A 22,499-nucleotide genomic window follows, 5' to 3' on the forward strand; every position below is an offset into this window, starting at 1 on the left:
AAAATCCTCAATAAAATTCATGCAAACTGAATTCAACAGCACATTAAAAAGATTATATACTGTGAAAAAAATTATTTGAAAAAGTCTTCATTTTCAGGGAAATTATGATTTATTCTTTGATGGCTCACCAAAATGCCTTTAAAATAAAATCCAAAACTCCCTTTTATTGCATGTAAGACTTTACAAGTGGTTCCTTTGTTGTTGCTTTTTTGAGGTTCTGGGGATTGATCCTAGGGCCTAGTGCATGCTAGGTTAAGAGCTCTACCACTGAGTTATATCCCTAGCCCTAATGAGTGGTTCATACACATTTAGCTTTCTTTTTTCTTTTCAAAAAGAGGTTATCAGCCATCTCTTTTGAATTCCCTGAAGGAACATGTTCTTCTTTCTGTTTTGTATGAATGCAACAAATATATGTCAGCCATATTATGATTCCCAAGGAAGAGTTAAGTGGTGCTCTGAAGGTACATCTGTTCTCCCAGGGTACAATGCAGCTCTAGCTACCCTTAACCATCTCAGAAGTGACAGCAAGTGTGCCTGTTGCCTATATACCTCTCTTCCTTCACAATATTCTTCAAAATGATCAGGTTTCTTAGCTTCATACTATGTGTGATTCCGTACAAAGATGGTGCTGTATTTCATACATAAGGGTTAAGATTTATAGTTTTCAGTAAATGATAAAGCACATCAAAAATGTGGCTTTTACTTTTGAAGAACAGCATTATCTGTCCATTTTGACATGACTGACTAATTATAAGGGGAAAAAAAGGCAAACCTTCTATTTTTGTATGATAATTTTAGCTACTATATTGGTAATCCCTGTTAATATGGAGTAAAAACTATGATAGGGGTTCAGGGCTACTTTAAAAAATGTAGTTCCCTTTTCTTAAGTCCCCTCCCACCCCTGTAAGAATAATTCACCCAACTATCAGTACTGGCATGGAACCCAACAAACCTGATTAAATGGAGGCCCTTTCCCATAGGAGCCTTTTGCTACTGGTGGCTGAGCAGGTGTCTGAGAAGATGACTTAGTATTGCAAACTTCATCTGCTTCTTTTCGGTTTTCAGTGCTTTCAGAGGCTTTTAAACCTTGATCCTCACTAAAGAGTCAGAATACAGAGGAAAAAGATTGTATCATAAGTAAATATATTTTCCATATGTTAAAAAATGATTCCTGTACAGTTTTGGGGAGAAACATACCAAAAAAGGAGACTGGTTTGGAACACAGTTATGCTAATTCATTCATTCAATAAATATAGACTCTACAGGCTGGGGAATGGATTGTCTAGATTATCACTTGAGGTATAAAGTACAATACAGTAGTTGCAAATTTGGACACTTGTACCTGACAAAAAAGAATGTAAGTCCATCATTTTGAATCTCCTCCACCCTAAAAAGCTTATCTGAACTCAACTAAGTAATACTGGAAATACTATATAACTGTATCATAATTAATTCTGATTTAATGAAAAAGATAAATCAAGCTATAGTATCTTCAATATTTCAAGTCACAGGCATCTCATAAATGACAATGAAACTATAGTGTATCACAAGTCTATGGCTGAGAAATTATACCAAAATTTGTATGCAAATGCCTGTGTAGTTAAAAACTTAATTTATGATATATTACTCATATATTCCTGACTGATGCCCTTGTATTTTAGAAGATACAAAAATCTCCTATTCCTATGGTCCTCACGCTTGCCAAGCTTACAAGCTTTAAAAGAAAAAAAAAAAAAAAAAAAAAAAAAAAAAAATCAAGGCCTTGAAGCCGTTTCAGTAACCAAAAGAATCTTCTCCAATTTTGTAAATATGAAGCAGGTCAAGCAAGCAACATTCTAAGATGGTACTTACTAATGCTGACTCTTGAAATAACTTCAATTAGATGTTGAGCATCTAAATATCCCTTTTTTTTTTAAATGTTATTCCTTGAGAAATATCAAACCTTAACTCCTTGATTAGCTACACTGTATTAATTTGGCTCATTAATCACTCTAATTCAGTAACCTTGAAGAATAAAGAAATTATGAAATTCTACTCATAAATAGCTGATGTTCAACAAATGCATACTGTTATTAGTAAAAGATACCCAAACAACTTACCTGTTATTCTCTTTAGGACTACTACTTCCTTGCTCATCATCATCACTGAAATTCAACTGTTCTGTATAATCTACTTCCATTTGTGCACCTGTAAGATTAAGGAAAACTCAGAAAGACTGCTTTAAAAGCATCTAAAAATTTTAAGTGTTGAAGCAATTTTATCTCTTACCTGCCCAACCTTCATCAGCTTCAGCATCCAAGTTATCAAATTTATCAAGCTCCTTTAGTTCAGAAGCACTGAGAATGGATGGGCGCTCGGGCTCAGAGGCCCATGAAGGAGGAGGACCTCTTCCCCTAAGGCCTCTATTGAAAAGGAGGTCACAAAAGAAAAAGATGAAGTTTTAATGATACTAAATTGGCAGAATATGAAAAGACCGCAATTAGGTCATTTTAATTCAACATGAATGTTTTCAACATCAAGACCAAAATGTTTGGCAATGATATGAGTATGAAGAAATTAATACTGATACATCAACAGAAGAATTTTTAAACACATAATTCTTACATAATAGCTAAAATGATTGACTACAATAATTTTATTAACTTTAGTGAAAAATATTTAAAAACTCCTTTCATACATTTATATAGGGTAAATGTCTGTCTCTATCATAAAATGATTCTTAAAAATTCTTAAATATTTAAAATAAATATCCTAAAATATGATTAAAACAAATTCCAAAATACATAACTTATAGAAAAACCATTATTCGCCAACACTGGGGGGGAAGGGAAAAAAAAGAAACATCATTACCCTATGTAAACGTAAAAAAATAAATTAAAAAAAAAAAAAAGAAAAACCATTATTCAAAAAGAATGGTCAAGTCTCATTCGGCAAAAAGGAAATAGAAATGGGGAGTGATTAACATCATGAAAAGAAAAAGGGGAGAACAAGTATCAATTTTAGGGCTATGATTTCCTGTTACCAAGAATTTTAAATTAAATGGGGGGGGGGGGGGGGGGGGGGGGGGTTTGCACTGGGTACAGAACCCAGGGGCTCTTAACCACTGAAACACAGCCCCAGTCCTATTTATTTTGAGACAGGGCCTTATTAAGGTTAGCTCTGAACTTGAGAATCTCCTGTCTCAGTTTCCCTGAGTTGTTGGGATTACAGGCATGCACTGCCACACTCAGCTCAATTAAATTTTTAAAGAATAAAGTACTTGTGTTCTGTCTTATAAGAGCAAGTCAATTGTGTTTTAGTGGCAATTTGTACTTTGGGAACAGGAAAAACAAATAAACAAAAAACCTCAATCATCATAATTGTTCCAAAATTCAAAAATATCTTTATGAGCATATATATTCTTTGTAGACTTTAACAGTCTTACTTGTTTGTTTCAGATAAAGAAGGTGGGAACCTCATGGGACCATGAAGAGGAGGATATGCCATCCTTGGATACTGTTGAAACATCTGAGAAGAAAACAAAACCACTAATTTTAGCAATTTTATTTAAAAAAGAAAAAAAATCACTCTGATTAGGCCTGAAAGTATAACTTAGAGAATGAATGATTAAAATAAATAGTATTATTAATAAGGCAATTCATCTCTGAATTGCCCTCATCATTTGCCCTCAATAACAAGCCATTGGTAACTATTGCCTCTAGTAAACCAAGTCTTTACAAAGACAGTAACTAGGGTACATTCTGAGTAACTTCAGTATCCTATTAAAATTACAGAAAAAAAACTGTGCAATGACATGAAAAATTTAAAAAGAAAACATTTATAATACATGTACTCCAGAAAACTGCAATTTATCCAAGTGAGAATAATGAATGGGAAATAACGTGAGCTCTCACTCAAAAGCAGATATACACTGATGGGAGGTGAAATTACTGAAGAAAAGGAACTCAAATCAGATTAAAGCCAGAGAAAATTCATATCCCAAGGAATTGAGGGCAATAGGGAACTACTTGGAGATTTTTTACAGATAAGGAACAGAAAATAGATTCTAAATCAAGTTACTGCAGAGGTGAAAATTACAAATCAAGGCCCAAATAGGTCAAGAGGATGCACTCTTTGGGAACTAGATTGAGAAGCTAAAGAGAGATTATGAAGGCATTAATATCAAGGGATTCAGTCCATAATTTAGAAGGGAACAAGTGCCAAGGAGTGCTTGGTCATTTACTATTTGCTTATATTCAGGTCAAATTAGGTAAATATGAAATTGTATTTCCTTAAACACTTAATTTATATCCTGTAACAAGATTAGTTAAAAAAAAAAAAAAAGGACAATTGTGAGTTAGAGGAGGAAACTACCTTATACTTGAAGAAGGCTATGTTGATTTGATTATGTTACTTAAGAAGAAATTTCTCCTAGATAGGAAGGGAGCAAAATTAATTAAGTAGCAGTTGAAACTCAACTAGAGAAGCTTTCTGTTTGGGGAATACTCCGGAGAATTTCTGGTTCCATCACAAGTCTCTAATGAAGTTATTAAGTACAAATATTCATAGGTAAAGTTACATTAAATCCTCCTTCCAATCAAAGATTAACTTTATGTGGCCTAAAATGCGTAAAATTTAGGAATTTGCTGCAAAATTAAAATGGTACTCTTTAAATTCTCAATTGATAGTAGTGATTTTAAAATGTTTCATTTTTGATATTTAGTGGAACACTATTCAAATAATCACTGAAGCCTAGTTGATTGCCTCTTTCCTCTGTCACAACCTATAGCCATGCCTGGAAGTTCAGAATTCTTAGAACATTATTAGGAGATAAAGAGTTGGGTATAAATCATTTTCAAGGAAAGGTCAGTATAGGATTCTTGTCATACTCCCAAAATTCTTATTAGAGCTAGGGACTGAACCAGGACCTTGTACATAAAAAAAAACGTGCTCTATCACTGGGCAATATCCCCAGACCCTAGAAAATATTTAACAAGTAATTTCATTAATTTATTTCTCTCTGCTACTCTAGGATGGTTAAAAAATAACATAAAGAAGGAATAGAAAATATGAGGAATACTTAGAAGTTAACTTACAAATTTAGTACTAAATTTCTCTTTATGAGTACTGCAGCTTCTGGAAAATGTAAATGTAGCTACCTAGAAAGATGTAACTTACTGTAGAACTTCACGGTAGACTGAAAGCAAACAAAAGAATGAGGGCACCAAAGTTAATCATTAGTCCATGGGAAACGGGTCAGAAGTACTTATGAAATGTACACATACAGGTAGAATCAGCAAAAGCTAGACTCTCAGAAACTCCTAAGGATAACAATTTAAACAGATAAGCTTTGAAAACAAGAGAGAGTGGTACCCATAGATAACAAGATTTACTTTCTCAAGTAAAGGATCACAATTAGGGAAACTGGGACAATGACATATTTCAGAATCACAAGGAATTAGTTTTCTTCTTAGATGTAATAATGGCACTGTGCATTCCCCCCCCAAGTTTTTACACTTTTTGATACTGGGGATTGAACCCAGATGTGGTCTACCAGTGAGTTACATCCCTAGCCCTTTTTATTTTTTGAGACATGGTCTTGCTTGGCTGGCTCTGAACTTGTGATCCTCCTTCTTCTGCCCTCTTGAGTTTCTAGGATTGCAAGAATGTGCCACCCTTCCCAGCTACTATAGGTATTCTTAACCTGTTTTGTGCCTTAGGCGGTTTGCTAAATCCAATGGAATTCTTCTCAGAAAAGTATTTTAAATGTGTAATCTAAAATACATAATAACACAAAGAACAATTATACTAAAATTCTATTATATTTTAAAAAGAAATTTAAGATATGGTATGTATATGCTTGTTATTAAATGATAAGTGGTCTTCCCATTGGTCTAATAACTATTTTTAAGTCATGTTGACTGTAATGTGGTAAGAATATATCTGTGATTCCTATAAATGATAAACATATCTGATATTCTTATGATTTTTTCTCCTACAGTTATAATGGAAGAAAATGCTAATTTTTGTCAGATGTTAATGAAAACAAAGATTTAAACCTTTTCCTCATTCCAATTCTCTTTGGATCCCAGAACAAAACCCCTTACTTGGGTGCTTGCTTATTTAGCAATACTCACATAAGGAGGCATCATGGCTCGACACTGGGAAGCAAGGGCAGGCTGTTGTCCATTCAACTTAGCCTGTGGAGGGCCACAAGCTATCCTCTTTTCCACCACTTTGAGGATGTCATTTTGTTCTGAGGTCACAGCTGTGCCTTCATCTTGGCCAAGAAGTTTCTCATCCTGATCAGATGAAGAGGGTGAGCCAGCAGACTTTCCACCATCTCTCCAACAAGCAACATCTGGTATGGAGAGACAGAAATAAAGAGATAAGGAAAAAAACAACAACCTGGAAATGGAACAATGAAACCAACCCAGGCATACTTCAAGAAGACGTAAGCGAGTAGTGCAGTACAGGAGCAGGGACGGTTCAGAGCAGTGGCAATCCAAAGCAGGTGTTTTCAGAGGTCATCCTTACAAACCAATACAGGAATGAGGGTCTGGGGATACATGTGTGTGTGGTGGATATTAGATTCTCTATAAGGACTGATCCATATTTGACTTGGTGCCTATGCCAGATGGACATGTTTCAGGATAAGGTATGTGAGTTTTCCTCAGGAAAGGTGGACAGTGAGGCTCTCATTTGTTTTCAGTCAGTCACTGTTAGTGACATATGCACTGGCGAACAGATTTAGTGAGATTATCTAGAAAACGAAATGAATTAACCGAATGAAAACATTACGTTGTTTTGCCAGGAAACCCTGTTGGCCTGCCTCCAAAATGGCTAAAATGGTCTCTATCTCCCGGTATTCACCTCTCTGTAAAGTCACATCAAGTAGTTTAGCAGGCTGGTCTATGCAGCCAGTAGATTATGGCAGAAGTGATAGCATATCCTTTCAAGATGAGGTTATAAAAGACTGTGGGCTGCTTTTTCAGGTAGGGGACATAAGTGCCCTTTTCTCATTACTTATTTTGGGGAAGCCATAAAGTAAGCAGCCCCAGTCAAAATTGTGTCAGCTGACAGCTTAGTTCACTGCAACCTTGGCTATATCCCCCAACTATTTTGGATGCCTTACCCTCAGATACTGTAGGAAATCATACATCTGGTTGGTGTGTTGTCTTACATTGCCAAATTTTTACTCAGCAATAAATATTGGATGAAAATTTAACCAAAGAAGAAAACAGTGGAGCTCCTAATTTGAACTTGTTGGCCACATTATGAAAATTAAAAAAATAAAAGATTTTTTTTTTCAGAATTGGAAAAAAAAAAGTCAAAAGAAATGTAAATGTAAGAGGGGTATAATAAAAAAAACCAGATTTATAAACATTATTGTCATAGGAAAACTTCATGTGTATATAGTCTTTTCAGAATTTTGTAATGATGACACAAAGTTAACACAGTAAGATATCTAAATTCCCTCTGTCCCTCACTACCAAAATGATTTGTTTCCTTAGTTCGAGTTCAGAAAGCAAGTGATCAGTGAATATTAAAGGCAGTAACAAATGGATATAATTCACAAATAAATAGCTGTATACTGGGGGTTGCTCAAAAACTTTACTATAAAAAAGACCAAATATTAGTGTACAAAGTAGTCATCAGGGTTTCTTGGCAAAGTGTAGATTTTGATTATACATTTCTAACATGTTGTCATGAAGTTACAGTGATGCAGTTGGTATAGAAGTCACATTTGAATAGCAAGTGAATGTAGCACTAGTCTCTTTTCAAACTAGGCAAGCCATAAATGTTTAAGAGCATTGTGCAGTTATTATCTCATTTTATATTTTTATTAAACAGAAGATTCTCTTACTCGGTGGTCGTAAACTGGGTCCAGGTCCATAGTTGTCATCATTTCCTTCTTTTTCTTTTTTTTCCTGATCCCCAGCTGCCTGCAGGCTGGGAAATTCCTGCTGAAATTGACTATTCACCTGGATTCCTATGGATTTAAAAAAAAAAGAGTAACTTTTACACTTAAGATAATTCAAACAACTCTCCCAGGACAGGGTTCTTTTCTGCATCTTTCTGATAAATTGTTCCACATTTTAGAAACTGTTTATATTCATAAATCTTCTAAAATTTATCTTGAATCCTTTGAAAAGTTAATGAACAGCCACGAGGAGATAACAATCTAAGAAAGGAACCTGCCAGATGTCCCAGAAGATTCATTTAAGGTGAGGAACAATAAGGAAAAGTTTCACTTCTGTTTTTTTTTTTTATTGTGAGTCCTTATACTTCCAAAATAAGTCAAATTCCTTTGCTAAAAACTTTTAAGAACTAGTTTAAACTGTATTATTGAAATAAACTTTTATGAATAAGTACTGCTAAATACCAAAGGTTAAAATTAAAATATCTTCATTTACTTTACTGCCTTTATTTTATTTACTGCTAAGAAACTAACTGCACCTCACTATTCACCCATCTACCAATCTACTTTTTATGCTTCTATAAATTAAAGAGCTAATTTTATTAGTTCTACAGTGCAAGTGGAAAAATTAAATTCTGCTGGGGATTTCATGACTCCTTAGGGGCAGGAGAATAACACAGCAACTGTGCCTTATGGCTACCTCTAGCTCTTCTCCATGTAGGAAATCACAACAGCACGACTGAAATGGAGAAATTTGGTGGGCAGGGAAGGAAATGAATACAGTTTTAACAGTCTACACAATGTTGGGAGTACATTTATGTGTCAAAGTTGGAGGTACAAGCTTTGGACACCATAGGGGTAAAGATAAAAAATGTGACACAATGGATAGTATACAGACTCCCTTTTTAAATACTATCATTAGGATGATAGCTCTTGACATTGAAATTTAACTAGCCCAAGAGATTTTTAAAAGATCTTTTCTAAGGATTTAAATGTATTTTTTTTGACAAAGCTTCCCATCCCTACCAAACCAGTCTGACCCTTATCTCCTGCATGGCTGCTCAGTAACATCAAACCTGACCAGGTTTCCCAGCTAACGTCCACTTACCATCTCCTTGCCCACCTTGCTTGTTACTGGCCCATGATTTGGGAGCAGGTGCTACTTCTGGGGGAGCTGAAACCCCAGGTTTTGGTTGTGCTGGTGACACTTCTGGTGCTCTTAAAAAAAATATGAATCCATTATTTCAGATATTGCATATTTACATAAAATCACTATTACATGTAAGGTAAATCTGTATAGAAATTAATTTGGTTACATTTTTACTTACAGATGCATCTCCCAAAAGTGTTTTCCCTCTACAAAATCCTTTTAAATGAATTAGGCTATTTTTATACCCATTCATTTCTACCTTTGAATAACACAATGAGATGACAGCATTGCTTGTTTGGGCAAGGTAGCATACAGCTGTAATCCCAGAAAATTGGGAGGCTGAGGTAAGAGGACTTTCAGTTTTAGCAACTTAACGAGACCCTATCTCAAAAAATAAAAAAGAGCTGGGGATGTAGCTTAGTGGTAAAGTGCTCTGGCTTCAACACCCTGCTCCAACAAAATTGAGTACAGTTACCAAAATGATGTTTAAGAAGTGAACACTTTTTAAATAATTTTTTCAGTTGTTGATGGACCTTTATTTTATTCATTTCTTTATATGCAGTGCTGAGAGTCAAACCCGGTGCCCCACACATGCGAGGCAAGCACTCTACCACTAAGCCACAACTCCAGCCCCAAAGTGAACATTTATAAATATAAGTATATGCATACATACAGTTGGACTGGTATAATAAGCAGGGAGCTAAGGCTAGGAAAGTTCTCCATCTGGCAGTCAACAGTTTCATCACTGCACTTATTACTACAGTTTCAAACAGGTAACAGCAACGTGTCTGATCTACTTCCTTGAGTAAAAGGTGTTTTAAAAGAGTATATAGCTGGGCACAGTGGCACATGCCTGTAATCCCAGCAGCGTGGGAGGCTGAGGTAGGAGGATTGTGAGTTCACAGTCCGCCCTCAGCAAAAGTGAGGCACTAAGCAACTCAGTGAGACCCTGTCTCTAAATAAATACAAAATAGGGCTGGGGATGTGGTTCAGTGGTTGAGTGCCCCTGAGTTCAATCCCTGGTACCCAAAAAAACAGGCAGGTATACAGTTTTATTATTCAATCCTTGTAAGGTGGTAATGCTTAAAAATGAAAAAGTAGTTTAAGAGGATTAATAAATGACAATACATTACTGGTACACCTAGACCTATACTATTTTATTAGTATAAAATAGTTCTATTTCAACTAATAATCACAGACCAGAAGTTCACTCAAGCTTCTGAGTAGTTGAATTTACTATATAAAGCTCTGCACACAGGAGTATAAAAATTTGACAATAGATACTGAACACCCCAAAACTCATGCTAGTTTCAAAATTACTACTATGTAGCTTGGTCAATTAACTGAAAGCCTGGTGTGATCTCCGACACATAGAAGACTATCTGTTGAATGACTGATGATTAAGAAAGACACTCCTAATTCGATCCCAGCTGTCTTGCTAATTCTTTGTTCATCCAATAATGAGAGCCAATGAGACACCAGGCAAAGTTTCAATCTTGGAGAAACCAAGCAGATAGAAATCTTTAGCATCCTAGAATTTAGGTCAAAACCAGTTCTCATTCATTAGAAAGACTCTCTGATTTGGTTAAGGGAGGGAGAGGAGGAAGTGTGGCAGGCTATGACCTAAAGTTGTGAACAGCAATTCTGGCATTTCTTTCATCTTGACAAATATAAATACCACCACTAGTCTCACTCATGAAGAAAATCAATCAAAAGCATCAAAAAGGCATGAAATATGCAATATAGGAAGCACACCACTTGGCACACAGCTGGTACTCAAACATAATTTCTCTACAAAGGGGCAATGTTTCATTCTTTAACAGACATAGACTCACTTTTCTTCTTCATGCTGTTCTTGTTTTGATGCCCATCCTGTGCCATCTTTAGGCACAATATTCACATTAGGATCATTGCCTTTGTTTTCCGCTTTGAGACTTGGAAGGTTAGCAGGTGGGGGCATGCGCCGTGAAATACCAACTTTTCCAAGACTTTGTAACCCATGTCGAGCTGCAACTAAAAGATCAATAACATCAATTTTCTTAGAACATCTATTTTATAGCCTACTTTATTCATCAAATGATACAAAAAAACCCAAGAATTAATGTAATCTTAGAGTGATTCCATTCATACTTGCAACATAATTCAATGTAGCAATATTAAACAATCAAATCATTTAACAGAAAGGTTAAAAATTTTAACAATGCAGTTGAGAATGGTGAAATATCCCTGAAGTACCAGCTACTTAGGAGGCTGAAACAGGAAGATCACTTGAGCTCAGGAGTTCAAGGTCAGCCTGGAAATAGTGAGATCCCATCGCAAATAAAACACACACACACCAATTCAAAACCAAGATTCTAACAATGCAACCCAATGTGCTATGAAAAGCAAAACAAAACAAAGAACAAAAAAACCTGTTGATTATGCTAGACTTGGAATTTTTTCAGGAAATGTATTTCACACTAAAAAACTTAGAATATTACAGAATGAATATGTTGATTATGTCTAATAATACTGCTAATATACCACAAATGGTACAATTTTCACTGTATACAATGGGCTCAAGGAATAAAAAAATTAAAGAAAAACAAAACTTTAATACTTAATAAATGTATGATCTAATATACAGCTCTATGCCTATTAATTTCATGGATTACAAATTCCCTTTGAAATCAAATTGCTCAACATATTTTCTGTTAACAAAGAGGAAAGAAAAAAGAACCCAGGACCTTGTGCATGCAAGGTAAGCACTCTACCGACTAAGCTATATCCCCAGACCCAGGAAAAATTATTTTAAAGGGTTCTATAAAAGTACAAATTTTCAACTGTCAGATATTTAATTCATGTCCCCTAAAAATGTGTGCATAGGCCAAAGTAAAGAAGGTTCAATCAATTGGGCTAGTCCCAGTTTCTAACAGCAGCAGTTCTGGTATGTGATCTACATTAAACAATACATTAAGAAAACAAAACCATAAAAAACAAATGCTCCTTGATTTTACTCACCTGTAGTTTTCTGAGTTTCCAGTGATTTCCCCTTGTAAGTATTAAATAAACTGAGTGTTGCATATTTTTTCCCATCCTTTGCTTTTGTGCTCTGGCCTGACTTCTCCGACATTTCGGTGGAAACTCATCGAGTCCAAAACCTCCTGCCACACCCTTTAAAATCAGTCTTTAAAATGGACATAAGAATGAAACATAAGGAGGAAAATTTTAAAATGAGTTGACTAAAAACCTTAACAAATTCAAATGTTATTAATGTTTTTAAAAACTGCGAAAGATATATTCAGTAAATCACACCAACAATATAGCCAATGTGATAAGTTAATCACAATAAACTTACCATGCACTTGGCAAATATATTATTTATGGCTTATAACAGCTTAACAGCATCACAGAGAATGAGGGTCATAATTCATGCTAAGAAAAACAGTTCAAATATAATGAATTTATGAAGACTATTTAATTGATGTATTATTCAACCTAAAAGCCTTGAAACGACTGGCATCACTGTCCTAGATGTAGGGGACTCAAACAGAATAGGAAGACATTATCATTTTCCTAAATGTGCAGGACGAATAGAAGTTAGTCTATTAATAAATAGGAGAAAAAGAACAGATTCTCTTTCATACTACTTCCCTTCAAATTTAAGGTGGTAGGAACACAAATCAATCTAAGGGATCTTTCTGAATGTGTTAGGGTAGAAGGTAGCTAACCACACCAGAGCTAAAAACATTGAGAACAGAAGCAAAAGAGCGAAACTTAGCGCACCTTTCCATATATACATTTATAAATTACCTTCCATGAGACAGAATGGAAAGGATTCATTAGCAAGTAAAAGAGCTACACTAATACACAATTTACTATCATGTAGAAAAATATATACAATTAACTGTATCTTAAGAGTGCTAGTAATAATGATGTCACGGAAGATAGGTGTACTTTCACAATCTATCCTATGGCCAAATTTTTACCAATAACATGGACAACGACATGGAAAAACCACATATGGTGACGAAAGAGGGATAGCAAATATTTACACTATATGGCAAAATTAACATTCAACGAGACTTTCATCAGGTGAAAAAAAGGAACTGATGTATCAAGAAAAAGTCAACTTGTGCTTTGGTCCCCATTTGATGGTTAACATCTAAGCACCTTCAAATCCTGATCCTCCTGTAACACCTACTCAAGTAACACTTTTGGCAGAGTCTTCCTCCACCTCTATGAGAAAGAGACGTGGTAAGAAAGGAACGCCCTAAACTTCTTAGAAGCCAACCTATACGTCTACTTGCAGCTACACCCATCCTTTTCTTTTTTCACCTATTATTAAAGATGTTCTCAGCATCGTCTGGAAACTTCTTGGAAATGAAATTCTCTGGTCGCATTCAAAACTACTGAATCAAACTTTGAGGGTAGGGCCCAGTCCCATGTGTTAAGTCCTCCAGATTAATTCCAAGACAAAAGTTCAAAACTTACTGTAAACAGAAATACTCCAAACAGTGATTCACAATCTTCACTACACGTTAGTATCATCTGGGGATTTAAAATATATCAATATGGGAGGAGGAAGCTGAGCGTCAATTGTTATTTTTGAAAAATTCCTCAGAAGACTCTGAGTAGTTTAAGAATCATTGTACACCCCTCCCCCATCCCACTTCCATCTAAAGTCAATCCTTGCTTTGGGCTCTCTACCTTGTCTTCCAATTTTCTTCTCATCTAGGCTCTTCTCTGTAAGGAATCTCATCTACTCCTATGGCTTCATTTACTAACTGATCATCTCAAATTATCATCTCCAGCCCAACACTCTGTGGGCCTGAAGAATGTACCTCACTGCTTATTTACGTTTCTCTGTTTAGACTACAGTTATGACTTTTACTAGAACACAGGCCAACTATTTCATAGCAAGGCTTTAAGAAAACAAACCTATCAACATTCTGCTTAAGAGGGGCATAGTAGTTAAAAATTGAGAGGTCACAAAGAAAGTATCTCTACATTTGAATGAAAAAATATGTATACACACACACACACACACAAGAGTACTAAAACAACAAACTGAAGAAGCCGTAATAGTAAGGCTATGATATGAAGAGACCACTTATCACAGAAATAAGGCTAGTAAGCAAATGTATTAAAATGTTCAATTTCACAACTCAAGAAAACAATGCAACATCACAATTTAACCAAAGGGCTACAAAATATTTGCTTTCATTCCAGTCAGCACAGAAAGTTAGTTGTTTGAAAGGAATCATAAAGTGAATTTTAATTTCCCTAAAAAAGCAAAACCAATTAATATGAACAGTTCTTAAACTCTTAAAGTATAGGGTATATTTTCAAACTCATTTTCTGAGAACAGCACCATGTTGATATCTTATGGTATCTGTCTGATACCATAAGAAAGCTACAAGTCAATATCTCTGATGAATAAAGATAAGAAAATCCTCAATAAAATAACAGTAATCTGAATTCAACACATGAAGACTATATATGCCATGATCCAATATAATTTATCTCAGAGATATGAGGTTGGTTGAACAAATATAAACCAATTAATGTTATATACCACATTAACATAAAGATAAAAACATTTCATCATCTCAATAAATGCAGATGCATTTGATGAAGTTCAGAGTACTTTCATAATACAAATCCTCAACACAAGAGGGACAAGACGGAAGAAAGGTTCCTCAAGTATAAAGATCATCTATTTAAATTCTAAAGCTAACACTGGAATCAATGAAGAAAAAAAAAAAAAAAGAAAGAAAAAAACTCAAAGCTTTCTTTTTAAGGTCTGGTGCAAGAACAGGATGTCCATTCTCACTACTTCTATTTGACAGAGTACTGAAGTACTAGCTATAATATCACATGGAGATTTAAAATATACCAGAAAAATAAGTCACCCAAATCAGAAAGGAAGAAGTAAAATTATCCATTTGCAGATTGTATAATACTTTTTGTAGAAAATCCTAAAGACTTCACAAAAAAAACTACCATATGACCTTGTAATCCTCTCCCGAGGAAATGAATTATCACCTCAAAGATATTGTTCCCATATTCATTGTAGCATCATTCACAATAGCTAAGTGGGGAAACAATCTAAATGCTAAGTGTTTATGAACAGAAGATGGATAAAGAAATGAGATATGTATGGGCAGGTACACATATACATAGAATATTTTTCAGCTTTAAGAAAGCAGACACTGGGCTAGGAATGTAGCTCAATGGCAGAGTGCTTTCCTATCATGTGCAAGGCACTAGGTTCAATCCCAGAAAAAAAGATGATAAAGGAGATACTGCCATTTGCGACCACATGGAGGAACCTGATGGATATCACCCTAAGTGAAATAAGCCAGACACGGGTGCACACTGCAAACACAACACAGTCTCACAGGTGGAATCCTGGTGGGTGGGTGGAGCTCACATACAAGGAAACAGTAGAACGGTGACTGCAAGGGGTGGGGTGGGGGAGAAGAAATAAGAAGTAGGTCAAAGGGGTACTACTGCCTTGCAGTTACTTAGGACGAACAGGCCTGGAGATCCAGTGCACAGCCTGAGGATTCAGTTAACAGCCGAGTACTGGATATTAAAATTTCCTAAGAGTAGCTTTGGGTGTTGCGAACACTCACAAATGAAGGTAACTATGGAGGTGTGGTAGGTTAATTTACTTAGTTTTGTAGTCATTTTTAAAAAGTTTATCAAAGCAGCAAGTTATATACCTTAAATATACAGTATAAAAACGAAAAACAAACTTAAAAAGCAAAACAAAAACCTTCTCTATAAATTATAAGTAATTTCCAAATATGGAACCCACCACACAATTGTTCCTGAAAATGAAGAGGGTTCATATGGCCAAAGCAAAAGCTCCTACAAATACATTCTAAGATTCATATTAGAATACGAATAGCTCTTTACAGTTCAAAACTCTAGAAGTTTTTCCTTCCACTAGGAATAAACTGTCTATACATGTCCTTAAGTACATGTTCTTTCACAATAAAAGGTAAACAAAATACACAGTGGGTATACTGTCTGAGGTAAGAAAGGTGGACACTCAGCTATCAGTTACTCAGAGTACTAAAACAGAGGAAACTGGCGCCTACAGAAGTTTATAAGTCTCTATGTTTCATAGTACTTACTATGCCAGGAAAACAGGTCAATCATAAACAGTGCACGACTGCAGTGTAAATGCAATCAAAGTATAATTCAATCCAAGAGAAAGAGAAACGATGACTTACAGCACCTACTACTAAAAGAATATACACTTCTAAACGTAGAGGATCTGCAGCCATAAAGAACAGGTCTGGATGAGTAAGAAAGAGCAACTGCACTACACTGGCTTGCCAGTCAATCATGGGAACCTTCGTTCTAAACTTAACCCATATGCTTTCTGTTGTCTTGCTGCTGAAAGGACAGATACCCTTGAAACTTGAAGCTACATATATGTCAGAGAAATGCCAGCGATGTGTTAAAAAATGCAGACTGCTTAAAAAGGACAAAATGTCAAAGAATCCAAATAATTCAGAAAAGGTACCATCATCAAGAGAGTTTCATTTTGTATAATTTAAGATTTTTAAAAATTTAATTTGTTTGGAGGCCTAAAATGAATCAAAGAAACATGGCTACATAAGAATTTTCTAAGAAGTAATGATCAAGACTAAAGTGTATGTCTGTAATCCCAGTGGTTTTGGAGGCTGAGGCAGGAGGATCTTGAGTTCAAAACCAGTTTTGGCAACTTAGTGAGGCCTTTTCTCAAAATAAAATATAAAGAGAGCTGGGGACGTGGCTCAGAGGTTAAGCACCCCTGGGTTCAATTCCTGGATCAAAAAAAAGACTAACAGGCCTAAGTTTTCAATTAAGATGAGTAATGGGAACTAGAATTACCTTCTTTTCTGAAACTAAAAAGCTGAACCTGTGTGTACAGTCACACATGTGTGCATGCATATGCAAACAACAACAGATTGCATTAGGCCAAGAGGACAGGCATTCCAGATATTTGGGAACTGAACTGCCTGAACTATGGAGAACTCCCATGCCCTAGCACAGAGCTGAGCATTCAGGGAGACCAAATACCTAGGATATTCTACTGGAAAGAAAAGAACTACACAAAGGGAAAATGCTACAGATCTGCAGAAAAATTACCCTACCTGTGCATGTGAGGAATCTACCCAAAGCCAGGAATGAACCACTGGTGAAAACCAGAACACAGTGCCTGGAGCTCAAAAAGGGCTGAGAATAACACATTGTGAAGCTGGGCACAGTGGCACACACTTATAATCCCAACTACTGGGGAGGCTGAAGAGCAAAAGTTGTTGGCCAGCCTAGGCAACTTAGCAAGATTGTAACAAAAAAAAAAAAAAAAAAAAAAAAAGAAAGAAAGAAAGAAAGAAAGAAAGAGAAAGAAAGAAAGAAAGAAAGAAAGAAAGAAAGAAAGAAAGAAAGAAAGAAAGAAAGAAAGAAAGAAAGAATGGAATATAGCTTAGGGGTATAGTAGTTGCCCTAGCATGTACTATGCCCTGGTTTCAAATCTCACCACAGGGGGAAAAAAGAAAAAGACACCACGACTCAGTATGTAAAATACTCAGTGCCTCCATAGTTGCAAAAAAACCACTGTAAAGTAAAAACTGTTGTTATCTTATCTAACAATTTTAAAGCAACACTCAAAAAGACCAAATTGTTTCCCAGTAAAGAGAAAAATCAATCAACTGAAATTAAAACAGTATTGTTGCAGATGTTAGTGGACCAGGTTAGTTATTCTACAACTGCATTCAATGTCCAGCAAACTAAAGATGGAATACAGAAACATGAAGCATATAAAAACATCCAAACTTATAGATATGAAAGATACACTAGATAGGTTTAGCAGCATTTTAGACATTGTTGAAGGAAAAAACTGAACTTAAAGCCACCATAAAACTATTCAAAATAAGACCAAAGAACCTTAAAAAAACAAACAAACCCAACCAGCAAATAAAAAACAGTACGCATGAGCCTCAGCCAACACCATTCAGCCTAATCTATGTGTAACTATACTGAATAAAGAGGGGGTTCTGACTGAAAAAATAATGGCCAAAAATGCTACATGTGATGATAACTATATACCCAGATCCAAAAGATTCAACAAAGCCCAAGCATAAGAATCAAACAAAAGTCACACTATTCAAAACAAATGATAAAAAGCTAAAAGCCAACAAAAGAAAAAGGTACTTTATGTGTAGAAAAACAAACATAATAGCAGAAGCCAGGTTAGAAATGACGTAAGAAGGAAAAAGGGAGGAATACACTTAAAGTACTGAAAACAGAAAAACCTAGGATCCTATATGTAGCAAAAATATTTAAAAATGAAGGCAAAACACTTTGTCAGATGAAACTAGCAGACCTGTGCTACAGAAGTGTTAGAAGTCCTTCATACAGAAGGAAAACAACACTGGGCTAAAATCTGGGTCTACAAAAGAATTGACAGCATGAGAATGGCGTTAGTACCAGAAATTGAACTAAACAGATAATATGTAAGATGTTAAAAAAAAAAAAAAAAAAAAAAATATATATATATATATATATACATAACAAATACTCCAACAAAAGCCAATGCCCATTCCTGATAAAAAATGCTTAGTTAAGTGGAAATAGAGGGGAACACCACACTCAGTTAAAGACTGAATATTTAACTGCTATGTCCTCTCAAAGATTAGGAATAAGGGAAGGCTATCCACTCTTATTACATCTATTCGACATTGAAATAAAAGTTCTAGCCAGTAGTATAAGTCAAGAAAAAGAATTCAGACTAGCAAAGATGAAGTGAAAGTGAATTTGTTGATAACATGATCATGTATGTAGAAAATGGGATCAAAACCGGGAAAAGGTACTGGAGGAAGTTTAGCAAGACTGCACACAAGATGAATATACAAAAATCACTGGTATTTGTACACAGCAGCAACAAACAATAAAACTGAACACCTAGGCAAGGTACCATTTATAATGGAAATAAGAATACTTAGGGATATATCCAAAGAAAGGGTAAAAAACCTGGACAATTAAAACCATAAACAGTCAGGTACAGTGGCACACGCCTGTAATCCCAGCAGCCCCGGAGGCCAAGGCAGGAGGATAGGGAGTTCAAAGCGAGCCTCAGCAAAATCGAAGTGCTAAGCAACTCAGTGAGACCCTGTCTCTAACCAAAATACAAAACAGGGCTGGGGATGTGGCTCAATGGTCAAGTGCCTGAGTTCAATCCTGGTACAAAAAATAAACACACAAACAAACCATAAAACATTAAAGAAAGCCTGCATAAATGGATGTATACCACTTTGTTAACAGATCATAAGACCTGTAATTAAGCTATCAATTCTTACTGGATAGATCTATAAGACTCAAAGCAATCCCAATAAAATCTCAGTCACTTTTTTTAGAAAGGCAGAATTTGTCAAACCGGTTATAAAAGCCATGACAAAATGGACAGACCTAGACTAGCTAAATGAAAAGATGAAAATCTGAAGGTGAACAGGACCTGATTTCAAGACTCAAAGCAGGAAAGACAGTGTGGCTCTAGTGTAAAACTAAGACAAATAGATAATGAAACAGAATAGTGCCTATAAATAAAAATACCTGGTTTTTGACAAACACAAAATTTAGTGGCTATTTCACAACAAACATTAATGGAGCAATTCAGCACATATAATATAAAGAATTAATTTTGAATGCCTAATACTAAACAAAACTCAAATGCACCACAGACAAAATGCAAAATATAGCCAGGTAAGGTGGTGCACACCTGTAATCCCAGCAGCTCAGGAGGCTGAAGCAGAAGTATCTCGAATTCAAAGTCAGCCTCAGCAACGTGGTGAAGCCCTAAGCAACTCAGCGAGACACTGTCTCTAAATAAAATATAAAAAAGGGCTGGGGATGTGGCTCAGTGGTTAAGCACCCTGCGTTCAATCCTCAGTAGCAAAAACAACACAAGATAAAACCTAAAACTGAAAAACTGACAGAGAAAACATAAAGACGAAAATTTTGTGAGCCTGGGTTACATAAGGCCTTCCAAGAAACAACACTGAAACAATCTATGAAAGTTTACAAACAGGACTTTGTTTTGATTTTTTAAAGACACCACAGAGAACAAATGGACAAGCTACGATTTGGGGACAAAAATTTTCAAATTATACTTCTGCTAAAGGACTTTTTTTCTTTTTTGAGGTAATGGGGATCCAACCCAGGACCTTGTGCACCCTTTCTAATCAAGAACTCTACCACTGGGCTAATTCCCAGTACTCATAAAGAACTTTTATTCAGAATATATACAGAATTCTCAGAATTCAAAGATGGGTAGGGGAGAAAGACAAAAACCAATTTTAAAAAATGAACATGATCCAAACAGACAGTTCACCAGAAACACACAAGTGGCAAAAACCAGATGATGATTTTCAGCATCATTTTTGTCTGGGAAACTGAGATCACGATAAAATACCTCCACGCATCCAACAGAATGGTTAAAATTACAGACTAATTCTACCAGGTACTGCTAAAGATGTGGAAGAACTAGAACTCTCACACATGCTGATAGGAATGAAGCATGGCACTGCCCAATCATTATGAAGAACAATCTGGCAGTTTCTTAAAAAAGGTCCCATTCCACTTCTAGCATTTAGCCAAGAGAAATAAGAACATATGTTCATATAAAGACCTGGACTTATAGTATGGTTGATAGTAGTTCTATTTGTTAACAGCCCCAAACTGGAAACAAATCAACTATCCATCAAATGACTGGACAATCAAATTATGGCATAGCCATACAATGAACTAACCAAGCACTACAGAAGCTAGGACACCCCCTCCAATAGATGCTATGCTGTGCATGCAAATATATCAACAAAAATTGTTAAAAAAAACAGATCAAAAAGTCCTACATGTTTTGCTAACAAAGTTTCACCATTCAAATCTGTTAGAGCAAACTGAGGCAGAGAAAAAGATGACCAAGGGACTAGAAGTGAGGTCAAAACAGCATATCAGAGATACACAAAGTTAGTGTAAAAGGACAGGAAACTACAAGGGAAAATGGGTAATGGCAGGAAGAGAAACAGGCTAGCAAGACATGAAAAGAGCAGTCCCGTGACAAGGAATAACAAAAACAATGCATTAGCAGTCAACATCAAGAAAGGGGGGAAAAAAAAAATCCCAGAACACATTAAGTAAGGAATCAACAAATGTTTTGTTTCTGGAATTGATAAGAATAAGAAAAAAGTTTAAGATTCTTGTGGTTATAAGACTAACCACTATACAGAACTATAAATGTAGAAGATAATCAATTTAAAATTAAATCTTTTGATAAAAGAGGAAGCCACCACCAAAACCAAAATTGCAAAACCATCTAATACAGAAAATGCTTCATATCAAAACAAAGTATACAATTATATACTTCAGAGGAAAGTACTGTCTTAATTTTTACATTACCATACAAAACAAATTAAAAACTTGCCCAACAAAAGCAGGACAGAAGTCAGAAGTTAAATTAGCTAGGCATGGTGGTGCAAATGTGCCTAGAACCCCAGAGGCTCTGGAGGCTGAGGCAGGAGGATCCAGAGTTCAAAGCCAGACTCAGCAAGGCCCTAGGCAACTTACTGAGACTCTGTTTCAAAATAACATATAAAAAATAAAAAGGGCTGGGGATGTGGCTCAGTGGTTAAGCAGCCCTGGTTAATCCTTGGTGCAACCCCCCCAAAAAAACAGAAACAAAACAAAAAAACCTCTGAATAAATTTAAAAAAACCCCATAAATAAAAAATAATAATAAATTAGAAAATAAGGCAACAAAACTGATAAATTCAAGAGCTAGTTCTTTTGTGGGTTTGGGATGGGAAGCTAACTGGGTATTACAGATCAGTGGTAGAGCATGTGCTTTACCAAGTACAAGGTCCTGGGTTCGGTCAGTTCCCAACGTGAAAGAAAATAAAAAGTACGAATATGTATAAATGCCACTATTATGTTCAACTATAATGCATCAACAACAACAACAAAAAAAGCAAAACACAGGGGAAAAAGAAAAAGAGCATGCACATTAGCCAAATGACTATTTTTTAAACCTAAATCTAAGAACTACACAGATGATAAAAAAGACAAAGAAAAGATCTGAGAAATAAGGCTTTCTAAAAAAGAAATATGTCATCAAATTTGATCAAAATAAACAGATAAAAACAATGGAAGAAAATAAAAGCTGTCAAACAGATGCCTACCTAGAAAAAATGTTTGGCTCAAGCTGTCTAACAGGAATTCCATTATCATTAACAGACAATTCCCATGCTGCTCACACTGAACTAATAATAATCTGAGCTTGGCAAACTAAAGCCTGTCCAAATCTGGCCTATGGTCTGATCTGTATGATCTGTGAACTGAGAATGGTTTTTATATATATTTTTTCATTTTTTATTTGTTCTAATTTATTATACATGAATGACAGTAGAATGCACGT

At 35.5% G+C, this 22,499-nt stretch overlaps 1 protein-coding gene across 14 annotated transcripts in view; it reads right to left on the minus strand.

Moving 5' to 3' along the window:
- Window positions 1-22,499, minus strand: part of Prrc2c (proline rich coiled-coil 2C) — an 85,000-nt gene that overhangs the window by 47,687 nt on the left and 14,814 nt on the right. For 10 of the 14 annotated variants that reach the window (XM_047520275.1, XM_047520271.1, XM_047520279.1 and 7 more), the window contains exons 2-10: window positions 12,051-12,216; window positions 10,886-11,063; window positions 9,009-9,118; window positions 7,847-7,972; window positions 6,117-6,340; window positions 3,425-3,507; window positions 2,269-2,402; window positions 2,100-2,187; window positions 953-1,097 (exon numbers count right to left, since the gene is read on the minus strand). In XM_047520275.1, the coding sequence (XP_047376231.1) occupies window positions 953-1,097; window positions 2,100-2,187; window positions 2,269-2,402; window positions 3,425-3,507; window positions 6,117-6,340; window positions 7,847-7,972; window positions 9,009-9,118; window positions 10,886-11,063; window positions 12,051-12,162 (1,200 nt within the window). In that variant the 5' untranslated portion in view covers window positions 12,163-12,216. The remainder of the gene's footprint in view (window positions 1-952; window positions 1,098-2,099; window positions 2,188-2,268; window positions 2,403-3,424; window positions 3,508-6,116; window positions 6,341-7,846; window positions 7,973-9,008; window positions 9,119-10,885; window positions 11,064-12,050; window positions 12,217-22,499) is intronic. The other 4 variants (XM_047520282.1, XM_047520274.1, XM_047520270.1 and 1 more) reach the window with 2 other exon arrangements.

The sequence above is a fragment of the Sciurus carolinensis genome, chromosome 12 (assembly GCF_902686445.1).
Source record: "Sciurus carolinensis chromosome 12, mSciCar1.2, whole genome shotgun sequence".
Lineage (NCBI taxonomy): Eukaryota > Metazoa > Chordata > Mammalia > Rodentia > Sciuridae > Sciurus > Sciurus carolinensis.